Source organism: Lissotriton vulgaris, chromosome 7, assembly GCF_964263255.1.
Source record: "Lissotriton vulgaris chromosome 7, aLisVul1.2, whole genome shotgun sequence".
In the NCBI taxonomy this organism is placed as follows: Eukaryota; Metazoa; Chordata; class Amphibia; order Caudata; family Salamandridae; genus Lissotriton; species Lissotriton vulgaris.
The window spans coordinates 705,447,853-705,460,539 of record NC_141695.1 but is presented as its reverse complement, the minus strand read 5'-3'; the positions used below and the strand labels follow the sequence as shown (position 1 = coordinate 705,460,539).

The 12,687-nt window shown below is 43.2% G+C and overlaps 1 protein-coding gene across 1 annotated transcript in view; it reads left to right on the top strand.

Annotated features, from left to right (window-relative positions):
* CACNG5 (calcium voltage-gated channel auxiliary subunit gamma 5) overlaps positions 1 to 12,687 on the top strand; it is a 438,933-nt gene that overhangs the window by 267,360 nt on the left and 158,886 nt on the right. The window contains exon 3 of the mRNA XM_086928775.1: positions 4,989 to 5,075. Within this exon, the coding sequence (XP_086784901.1) occupies positions 4,989 to 5,075 (87 nt within the window). The remainder of the gene's footprint in view (positions 1 to 4,988; positions 5,076 to 12,687) is intronic.

Below are 12,687 nucleotides of genomic sequence, written 5' to 3'. Positions count from 1 at the left end.
CCTTGAGCTATTATAGATCATTATCTGTCTTGCTAGCCACCACATTTTTGTAATTGAAAAAGTAGACTCTCTCATTAAATTCCCTTTGAAGACTATTTAGCCTACGTTAATGCACACATTTTCACAAACACACATTTCTCCACACCAATTTACACAAGTATCCTTACACCCACACTTCACATATGGCATTGGAACAAAAGATCTCTGATAAGGAGCCCCCTTGTGGGTGCCCGTTGGGCATTGCAGTACCGGCCCAATTAAGAGCACGCCCTATGATGAAGCATGACACCCATCTGGGTGTGTGAGGGCTTTTGTTCCAGAAGAATCTGACCCCCAGTCTGACTGCCCAGTTTAAGACTGACCTTTTCTTCTGGATGCTGGACCTATAGGCGCTTCTGGTCCCTCTTTTTGTTTACAATTTTCTTGTTCTAACCATTTGTCACCGGAAGTGTGTTCCTGGGTCATATGACTATGTATAGTTGGCCTTTGTGTGTTCCTCCCAAAAGAATATCACAAAAGGGCCCATCCTGGTGTTGACAGAATGGGCCATCCTGACTTGATTATATGAACGGAGTGGTCACCTACCACACTTATACTTCAACAGTGCACACACAAAGAACTTAACACTAACCTTTTTGTGAATCCGGATATTATGGGACCAGGGCAGGGAGGTATGCAATTCCAGACACTTCTGTGGGAAGAAAACCTCCAGAAATTTCTCTCTCTTCATAGCTGGTACCAGGTATAAATATTGGACCCTCTGACCCACTTTTCGGATCTCTTCTGGACCTGTGGTAGACTCAAAAGAAGGACTGTTCTGCTGCCCTGCTGCAAGGAAGACTGCCCTGCTGCCTGCAGATGGAAGACTGGACCTGCTCCTGGAACCCAGAGCCACCAGAGTGACTCCAAAGGCTAGTTGACTGGCCTCTTGGTCTGAGCTACAGAGCCATAGCAAGCTCCAGAGACCTGCCCTGCATCTTCCCAGCTGGTCAGACTCAACTGGATCTACCTGTGCCCTGCTGATGGCCTCTGCTGGAGTGAGCCCTACTCCCCAATAGGTGGCCCCAAGGGCCAAGACCCTTGGCTAGCATCCAAGTGTACTCCTCCTGGCCCAACCTGTGCATTTCTTTTGAAACAATGCAGCTCAACGCAACTCAACGCTGTGCGATGAAGGACCTCACATCACAGCACCTCGCAGTCCCTAATCGGTGTCTTCATCGGAACTGACACAGCGCAACACAACTCAATGTAGGACCTTGCATCGCAGCCCTCACAGTACCTCATCGGAATCGCCATGATGCAACTCGATTCTGGTCCACACATCGCAGCTCCTCATCGCAACCAATACAACATAACACACCGCTCCAATTCAAGGACCTAAGGTACAATTCCTAGTGAGACTAAGATGGTCCCTGTATCTCACCCACACTCCGTCTCGGTCACCTGAATTTGTGACTTTATCACGGTCAGGTGCAACCAGATAACCACAGGGCTCTTTGTGCTTTTTTGCATTAATTTTACCTAAACGTTTGAAATTGCATAATTCTACTTCTACCGATTGGATTATTGTTGTTCTGGTGCCATTTTCTAAATTAAAATTTACTCTAGCTTTTTAAATTGTTGTGGGATTTTTCTTGTTATGTTTTTACTCTACTACTGTTTGAATGATGCATACATATTTTACACATTGCCTCTAAGTTAAGCCTGAATGGTTTTGTACCAGGCTATCAGAGGTTTAGGCATCAATTACATTTTGTGACTTTTTGTGATTCACTCTGACAAGGACTGTGGTTGTTCAAGTCAAGTCAATAACACTTTATTTCGATTAATAAAAATCATAAAAGCGATCACACAATTATATTACACACAGTAATGTTAAAAAATACATAAAAAGATGTAATCATACATAGTATACAGTATTATACATGATAAAAGACATAAAATCAATTGTTGGTGATGCGGTCATCCACAGGTAAAAAATCTCACAATTCATTTGCAGAGGGATATAATCTGTACATTGAAAAAGGGATATAATCAGATCTCCAATTGCATAAGGGCAAACCTCCTATTCTTATTACGAACAGCAGCCACCAGGAAGCTGGCAACCCCAAACATCACCCTCGGTGTACTTAACATTTGTAAGAACATCAGTGCTGGTTTAACCTGGGTGAATCCCGCTTCTCTAAGTATAGGCAGTAGATGTCGCTTCCTGATATCCGAAAAGTGCTGGCAAAACATGATAAAGTGCAAAAGGCTTTGGGGGTAGACACTATCACAGCTACAAGGAGGTGTAAGGTCTGGTTTCCCCCACACACATGAGATACCCAAAGTATATTGAACAATGCTCAGTCTAAATCTGATCAGGAGATGTCTATGCTGTGGGATGGATACAATTCTGAGGTATTTTACTGTGGTTGTTACATGAGTAAAGTTTCACCTCTGTCAACCAATAACTCAATTTCTCACAAAACTCCATTGGCTCCTCTTACTGGCCTGTACTATTTTCAAAATGATCTACATCATTTAATAAGCCATCATAACCAGCACCCTGGATTAATTTACACACAAGTTCACAATTTCTGGTCATTCTAGGCACACCTGCAGTCAGGCCTTCATCAGATTAGAGACTTAAAAAATGTAGAAAAGAAAAAAACAAGACAGCACGCCTTTTCATGTATGCACCCAGGATCTTGAACACCATCCTCATACCCATAAGGGCTCAACACTGCTCCAGTTCAGGAAAGTTCAGGAAAGACACACCCCATCTCATGAAAGCATAAAGATGTTAGACATGTCTGCACATGGGCTTAAAAATGTTTTTTTTCCAAATCAGTTGACAGAGAATATCAAGGCAAGTATTACTTGCTGTGATGTTTGATCTCTCGGGTACCTGCTCTATGGTTTATTGAATTTCTCAACTTGTTGGTGCAGCAGCAATTTTGTGTTAAGACCTAATACTGAATTATAGCTGCAACAGTACTAAGTCCAGAGGGCATAACCTGTATTCATAATGACCAAAATTATAATAAAGTCAAATTCCCACTGATTACTGTCCCTAATTTATAGTAAATGATATGCTCCGCCTAATTCTTCGTTGTAAATATATGTAAACATCTAATTGTTCTCAAAATGTCAATCATCAAAGGGAATCTAAAAAACATCTTTTATATTTAATGCCGGTCTCGCTTTATAATGTTTAATTCTATGTTCTAACTTTTATGTGTGAGCTGGAATTAAAACATCCTATTACAAACTAGTGTTCTTCTTGAGACCTAACCAGTCCCTTTTGACCCATATCATACAATATCCACTGACTTTTTTGTGGAAGTTCCGTGTTCAGGGAGCAAGAGAACCATTTGAGGACAGTATCATTGTAGTATCGATTCATCAAGTCAGGGTGTTGATTAGTGAGTTATAGGTGGTCAACTATATGAAATGTAACTATGGCGTCTAAAAGTCCCAGGAGGCAGAGGTCGTCACCGTGGATGATGATATGAGTTCTGTTCCCCACTAATAGTGGACCGCTGTTGCATTGTGTTCGGAATCCTGCCTGGTAGTCTTGGATAAGTTCAATGTTATGAATATGTAGCTGGCTTGCACATATTTCTCTATGAGTTTGCAAAGAAGTGATGTAGGTCATGGGGAGTTTGGTAGCAGTTGGAAAAGTCATCCCTGGTAATATTAACTTTATCATTAGGGGAAACATCTGTCCAGTTTTGACTCATGTCTTCTTAGGAAAGATGAATGGATTGTCTTAATACTTTTCTTCTAATGGCGGGCTCGCCACAAGAACGAGAACTGGGAACAGGGAAGGCTGTGAGGAGGTACGGCCACGAATCCTCAACCATCAAATCAGGCAGCTGCCCAACAATACACAACATGAAACATTGCTGCGATAAACCACACAAGCAACAAATACTTGGATTTGTTTCTCCCAAGCACGTTGCTTCTTTTAACGAAGCAGGAGAGAACCTTACTGCACCGAAAATGCAGCAAAGGTGATGCTTAATTGAAGATCAAAAATAGCAGGTAACATGGTCTATCACGTCATTTTAACCCTGAAGAGTTACTCACTGACACGTTCAGGCCAATGAATTGTCTCCGGCCACCCCGGGCTGTAATTGCGTATACATTGAACAGGACGATTTTAGAATGATATTTTATCAGCAAGGTTCGGTTGCCCTACCATCAAGCTCAACTTCACCAGAGCTTCCAGGATTGCACTTGAGATGTTAAAAGTTAACTGACAAGTAATATAGGAACCAAAAGTAATATCTAGTTATGTGTCCAGAATACTTGTGCATGTTTGTTTCCATCAAGGGCCTTAAAGTCGCATCAGATTTTTTTTTGGTTTTTTTTTTTTACTGAAGCGCAGCATCTGGTTTTGCAATGGTTGAGTGCACGTATGATGCAGTAAGATGCATCATATTGGTGGGTTCTCCACAGTCGCAATACGTTATCGGTTGCTTGTTGTGTGCTTCCAGGAGAACACTATTTGCAAATATAGAGAAGACCCACAAAGTCACAGCTGGCTTGCTCACAAGTATTTGCCGGCACTCAATGCACTTCTAAACTTTACATCTACTCTAGCATTGAATAAAGCCTGCCCTTTTTAAGGGAGTAAAAAGGCTATATTTATTTCACACTGAGAAGTGTTGCATGTCTAAAAAATGAGCTTATGCAAAATAGTTGTTAGCTTGTCTGCGCATTGTCAACCTTATCTGCAAAGTAGGGTGTAGGCAATATTATGAAGGTCATGGCTTCACCAGAAGTACTAGGAGGTTGTTAATCACAAAGAAGTATTACACTTACTGACATAATGGGTGTAGTGCTGTATAGTTTTTCCTTTTTGTGAATCGGACAACTAATGTCTGTGTCCGCAGCTATATCGATCAAGCTGAATGTCATGACTTGTCATAATGCTACTTTTGCATGTGATTGAACTAATTATACTAACTGATAATTCGAGTGCATTTTTCTCTCCATAGGTGAGGAGCACGGCCGGTGCTTTACAATTGAATACGTCATGCCAGTAAATGTGCAGTTGACCTCCGAGTCTACAGTCAGTGTTTTAAGTATGTACTTCTTTTCTAAGACAGGGTGTGGTGACGGCTGATGTGTGTTGCACGGATGCAGCTAGTTTCATTCAAAAATCAATAGATGCAAATCAAAAAGCCTCCTTTGGAGTTAGCTAGTAGGGGAACATCCTCCGATTTGTGGAGAAAGTGGTGAATCTCCAGAAGAATTTAACAGCGAATTGCTACTGCCAAACGATTCCTATGGGAGTGCAGTGTCCTCCATTATATTGTCTTATGGTGGAGGAAATTAAACCAGTGAAGGTTTCTCTTGAGGCAACTCTTCCTCCACAAATCAGACCATTTGTTCTTACTGACAGCTGATCCTTTTAATGACAGAATTGATTTAGTGGCCTTGTAGACTGCAGTAGTCGATTTTACTTTAGAGCTCCTTCTCTGATGGGAAGCAGTGGATTGACTAGGCATTGGCAACACTATTTTCCCCACCCTCCAGTTTGACTTAATCAACGAAGGTTTTAAAAAGTAAGAGGGACATTTAACGTTTGGTGGAAAGGCTGCCAAATCACTAGGAGCCCCATATGCATTCCTTGCAGCTTTGGCATGGAATGTCTTTTCACTTCTAGAAGGCTTTTGTTGCAAATGCCAAAACCAGCTGGGCTGCCATTTTTTATTTTATGAACTCAAAAAGCAAGGGTTTCTGTTCAGAAAACCAAGAATGATGTCTCTGATGTGAAGGGAGTTTTCACATCAAGGCCATTGTTCTACCTGGTCCTGGGCAGAAAAATCAGCATTTTACGGCCGGCCCTAAATTGGATTGGCATTCTACCACTCTGAATCCAGTGGCCCTGTGGTGGGTGGCCTTGAAATGGCTCATTTCCACCTGCAGAGAGCTGGAGGTGCCCCACCAGAAACAAGCGGATTCCTCCACCTTGAAGGAAGAAGGAGGAACCTGTCTGTAGGTGTGATAGAGCGCGCAGTCCACCCGGGTCACTGAGATTACCAATTTCTTACACGCACTGGGCCCTGGCGTGCAAATTTAGATACAACAATGACATTTGGGTGAACCGGGTGATGATTACTTTTGTTTCTCCTCCTGCACGCTGCTATGAGCAATTAAAGTTTGGTTTCACACCTCTGCTTACCATGCACCTGACTTACCACAGGCACAATTCTTATGACAGATCTGGAGCTATCAGGGAAATAGTAGACAGGGCCTAGGAACAATACTCTTTATACATCAGTACATACTTATCCACAATTTCTGTAAAATGACCACAGACACCTGAGGATGTTCAAAGCTTTATATAGAAGTTCAAAGAAAGTATGACAAGGCAATAAGTGATATGCAGAGTAATACGTCAAACATCAAAATCAAAAATACTAGGTAACTATGAATTAAAACCAGGACCATTGACTATATGGGAAGACTAAAAGGTAGGAGTTTAGAACAGAGCTAGTCACTGCAATTTTATTCTAGGACACAGGACATGGATGGGACCTAGAACATGTACTTAACCTAAGTGCTTTAAACTATTCTTACTAAGTTCACCGCAATCATACTAAAGGAAAGGGAAAAATTGGAACATACTAATAAATATATAACAGTTTGGCAATTCTCTAAAGGTGGGGAGAGAAGTGGAACAATTCAAATAAACAATTTGCATATAACTTGCTTTTCAAGGTGATAGAGCAATATCACAGGCGAGAGTGCTTTATTAAGAAAATGGAGAGAGAGAGAGAGAGACGCAAACCCACAGACTAATAATTACCTAATTCAGAATGAAGACCAACCCTGGCCACGGGTCAGTTGGAAGGACGGGGACAAGGACCCTCAGAAAAGGAATGCCAGAATGCGAGCAGGTACAGCTCACGGGCAGTCAGGACAGGATATTACTCAGGATTTGGGATCAGGACTGGGCTCACCAAGGTACGACCAACACCCACAGCTTCGGAAGCAACGCCTGCGTTACCCCTCTCTGCAAGTAATCCCCCAGTAACCCCGATTGGGTTTTCGAATTTCCCAGCAAAGTGCTTCGCCAGCACTTAGGATTATTTCCACCCCTTAGGAGTTTGTGGAAAGTATGGACAGAGTGCTCCGCAGCACTTTAGATTGAGCACCTATAGAGTTCGTAGGGTCAGTGACAGGTCTGCTACTCGGACAAGTCGGACAATTTTCCTAAGCTAAACTAGGGCAGTTATACTGTTTTGGGGTCCCTCAGACCACCCACTAATGTTGCAAGTGACAGTTTCCCACATTATGATTGGTCAGGAGAGGTGGTGCGGTCATTACCACCTCCTAAAATTCAGTGTTCCCATCATTATTATTCAATTTTGCACACCCGCCCCTTGGGTTCACGTTCCCAGGCATAGGAATACAGAATACAATACAAGTGTACAGCATATAGCAACAGTGTTTCTTGGTTCAAGGTGCAATACTACATCTTCGGGATGGGTTCTCAGGCACATCGTGCTTCAGGAGCCAACTGGCTTGATTTAGCTTCTGCGCAGTGAGGATTCTCCCAGGTCACATGATAGGGTTCAGAGGAGCCTCAGCATGGCGTCGCTCATGTATGCCCCCAGCCCACAAAGACGCGGTACATGAAAAGTAAGCGAGAACAAATTAATATCACACATAAAATGATCACACTGTATACCATAATGAAATTCTAAACATCCCTTATTTTATAATGACTATAGCATTACTGTTTAGTGCGAAAAGACAGATAGGCTGAAGCAGCGGTAGCAAGCAGAGAGCGTGGTGAGAGACAAGCGGCCATTTTTGCATCAGTGCGCATGAGCAATACAATCCCTCCAGAAATGCGAGTGCGTCACATCACATGGGTATGACCGACGCATGCGCAGACTGAATTTCAGCGAAGCAGCCGTTTCTTCAGTGCAAGCTTCGTTAGTATGGGAAAGACATACAAGCAAGCATCCTGGGGACACCCGCGTGTTTGGAGAAACGCTTAATAAATGACGAACAACTGGTTTAGTATGATTATACATTTAGGCAAGGTTTTTGTATGTGAGCAAGGCGCTTTACATGCGAATCCTTGCTCCATCAATCCCCTCTTTGATGATATTTACTATCATCACCACATAAAAGGAAACAGATGCCAACTTTTTCTCATTCATCCACATCACTCATTTGGATTTCAACAAACTTATTGTTGAGTTTTCTCTCAGCTTCTCTATGAGAGTGGTGATTTTTCACCTTTTTGTAGACTTCATTCCTTAATTCTTCTAATTCTAGTTCATCAATATTTCTCTTCACCCCCCTCTTATTTACTGTATATTTCTTTTTGCACTTCTGGCATTTGCAGCAAATAAAAATGATCAATACAACTACGCCTATTACAACTATTGGCATCAGTATTTTCCACAAAAGATTTCTACCTAGGTTAGTAAACCAACTACCTATAGAGGAGAGACCTCCAGTCAGTCTCGTCCAGGCACTGTCAACCTCCAATGGTTTGAGTTCTTTTTCCAAATTAGTTATATTCTTCACATATTGTTTTAATTCGATACTTTTATCAGGAATGTAAGTGCAACAATGTTGCGCTTTCAGCATTCTACAGACTCCGCCCTCTTTTGCTAATAGGGTGTCAAGGGCAAGACGGTTTTGCAAAACCATTGATCTGATCGCAACCATTTCAGTATTGACCATCAGGAATCCAGCAGCAGTGTCCGTTGATAGCCGGTCCACTACTGTAGACAATTTGCAGATTCTATGAGTGTTCAGAACTACCCCCATTCCAGGTATCAGTGCACTAAAAATATCACCTATAATTTCACCTACACTTTCACGTTTACTACGCACTAAGCCATTAGTCTCTTCATCGCTTCCAGCTGCGTTATTCACATGGTATATTTTCGGGAAAACAATGCCAAAGTAGCAGCTTCCATACCAGTGATCCGGCAATTTGAAATAAGCCTTGTTCCCACATATATAATATATTCCGGGAAACACAGGTTCTGACCCATTTTTGAAACCCCAACCTCCAATTACCTTGTAATTATGTTCACACTCGCTGGAACCGATGAATACATTGTTATAGTACTCTGTCTTTTCCCTATGGATACAAAGTTTCCCCTTTCGTTCAAAATCCAACAACAAGGCAGGATTAACTTCGCCTTCCGAGGTGTTATCCATGTGCTCAGCCCACCTAGGGACTCTATCCTTTCCGTCATTTGCTTTCTTCTGAAACTTTTCCCTCCTTCTGTCTGCCATTTTTATGAACATCTTTTCCTGCTCTTGTAGAGAACAGGTCAGATTAGCTTGTCTTGCTTCATCTAAATCTATGTTGCCTATAGTCAGAAAATATTCTCCCATATAACGGGTCACGTCACTTTTAATATGTACAAGGTTCAGGTGTCCTCTAATAGGAAGCTCAGAAAATACTACGTCAGCATTTGAATAATAGTACTGTAAAGTGCTCCTATAAAACAAGCTAGCTAATATACTACAGGAAATTCCATAGGTTAAAGGTAGATGGTGATATGTCACGCCTTCAGCCACTGAGGTTGGTAGCTTCATGCAGACATAACAGTCCTCTATTTCCATAGCTTCTACGTAATGCACTAACAAGTTAGCAAAAACATTTAAATGTGTCCTGTTTCTCATTTTGTGAAAGTGTAGTCCATCCTCATCTGATGCTTCTAAATTATGTCGTGTGTGTGTCAGTCTTACTTGTTTGTCGCGTCTTTCTAAGCTTCGTGGTGTCTCTGCAGTCTGTACAACCCCTACGTCTACTGCTTCTGGTTCAGTAGGGGACACGTTAGGATTTTTACTTATCATAAAAGGGAGAAAAACTGTTAGTCCTATCCACATTACTATTAGCATTGCTATACTACACAAGCATATCTTACAGCAAGTTTAAAGCACCCACATCTGGATCTTCCAGAGACATTTGGATCAGACATTTTTAGCTTACAGGTGGCTTTTGCTACCCCTCTTCGTTTCTTTGTACCAGAGGCTCACTTCTGGGCTTTCTCAAGGAGGGTCTTCGTCCGAACTCCGATCAGCGATGGACTCTTCGTCACTGTTGCCACTGTGGTGGGGCTCGTCAATTTCCTCCAACACAAAGTAAGTCCATTCAGGGCTCCGATACAGTCGGTTCTGTTTCTTTACTCTGTCGCTCTTTCTTAGCGATTTGCCTTGGGCTGCCTTTCTTTCACTTTCAGCCCTTTTTCGGTCTTTCAGTTTTTCTTCGACTGTCTTTAGTCTGAGCCTCAGTCTTTTGACGTATCGGGGTGCACTTCTGCCTCCGTGCCTCCCAGTAGTTGAGGAAACTTGGCCTTCTTCGTGCACTCTCTTTACTTTCTGTTGTGGCACCTCTGTTTCCCTGCCTGTATGACTAGTTCCAGGTCTTTCATCTATTTCTTCTGCCTGGTCCCTAATCTGACCCTGCTCAGATTCAAATCGTACTTGCTTTTTATTTCTGGTTGCTTTTATTTCGGTTGTCTGAGCACGTTGATCTATTTCTATCTGTTCCTGTTCATGCTCTTCGATCTCTTCGTTTTCTTCTGCATGAACGTCAGCTCTAATTACTATCTGTCCCTCTCCAGTCTCCGGAGTTTCAGGAGGAGTTTCGATGTCTTGATCTGACCCTACTTGGCCTACTTCCTGATCAGGTGTGATGTGGTTCTTGTTGACCTGATCTTCCTCTTCTATTTCTAGCTCACCTGGACTATCCCACTCACTGTCTAAGTAGGAATATTTCCTGGTTCGTATTGGGTCATGAACCTGGTCGTCGGCGGGGAACCATTCAACGTCTCGACTTGTGCTCGGCAGTTCGATGTCAGCTAGCTCCGGACTTTCCTCCTCGGAAGCCTCTTCAGCTGCGCTGCCTTCAGCTCCAGTCGCGTTTTCTCCAGTTACCCGCTTTGTGTGGCTGGCGTGGATCCACTTCGGTACACCAGCACACTTTACAGCAGTTGTAGTGACGAGGATCACTTGTCGTGGCTTTCCCCACCTTGGTTTCAGGCAACTGCTCCGGGTGTGTTTCTTTAACGCCACCCAATCTCCTGGTTGCAGTTTATGTGCTGGAGTCTTTGGCCACTCGTCTTCTGTCTCTCCAATCTGCTGAGAGAGAGAACGCACTTGGTCATCCAGCTGCTTGCAGTATTCTAATACCATATCATCAGAAATGCTTAGCAGTTTGTGTCCGGGTACCCATGCCTGTCGCATCACTCTTCCCATCAACACTTCATGGGGACTCAGGCCAGTTTTTCTGTTCGGGATACTTCTCAAACTCATCAGCACAAGGGGTAAAGCCTCTATCCAGTTCATCTTTGTGGAATCACACATTTTGGCCAATCTGGATTTCAGGGTGCCATTTATTTGCTCCACTACCCCAGAAGCCTCTGGACGGTAGGCACAATGCAGTCTTTGCTTCATTTTGAATGCTTTACAGAGTTCTTCTAGGACATCGTTGGAAAAATGCCCACCTTGGTCCGTTTCGATTGTCTCGGGAATTCCGTACCTAGGTATCAACTCCCTGAGCAATAACTTGGCTGTAGTTAGGGCATCATTTTTCTTTGCGGGATACGCTTCCACCCACCGGGAAAATAGGCAAACTATGACTAAGATATATCTGTACCCTTGACACCTAGGCATTGTTATAAAGTCTGCCTGCATTCTGACAAAGGGACCCACTGCCTTTCCGATATTACTCTGTTCTACCACAGTCCTTTTTCCTGCATTGAATTGCTGACACACTAGGCACCTCTGGCAAAGCTTTTCCGCCTGGTTCCTGAATTTTGAATTACAGAACACCTTGTCAAACACCCGACACATTGCGTCCCTTCCCATATGTGTTGGGTCATGTATCATTCTGACCATGGGGTCTATCAGGCTGTCAGGCAATACAGGCACCTCAGTCGAGTTTACCACCACACCATCATCTCTCAATTTGCATCCCTCTGCTGCCCACCTTCCTTTCTCTTGCCTGGCTGTTGCCTGTTGCAAATCCTTTAATTCTTCCCACGTTGACACATTCTCAAACAACATAAGTTGGCAGCTGGTTCCACCCCACAACGCAATTTGGAGGGACATTTGGTATCGGGCACAAAACTGGGCAATTTGGTCAGCGTACCTATTACCGGCTGTCACATCGTCATTTCCTGATCGGTGAGCCGCACACTTGACCACAGCCAATTCTTTGGGAAATTGGATAGCTTCCAGTAAGTTATGCACCACTTTTCCATTTCTGATAGGGGTGCCTGAGGAAGTCATGAATTCTCTTTGCAACCACAATTGGCCGAAGTCATGAACAACCCCGTAACAGTACTGGCTGTCAGTGTAAACAGTTATTCTCTTGTTCTTACCCCTCTTACATGCTCTGGTTAACGCGATGAGCTCTGCCACTTGTGCAGATTTCACCTCGCTCAGGTAAGATGCTTCTATGGTTTCCGTCAATGTGACCACAGCATAGGCAGCACACAGACCCCCACTCTCATGTCTTAAACATGAGCCGTCCACGAACATTGTCTTATCCCCATCAAGTAATGCTATTTCACGGATGTCCGGACGGGGCTTAGTACTGAACTCAGTTAAATCGATGCAATTATGTTCCCCCTCCTCTTCAATGTCTACATCCAGAGGAACAGGCAACAGGGTCGCAGGGTTTAGGACATTGCACCGGGAAAT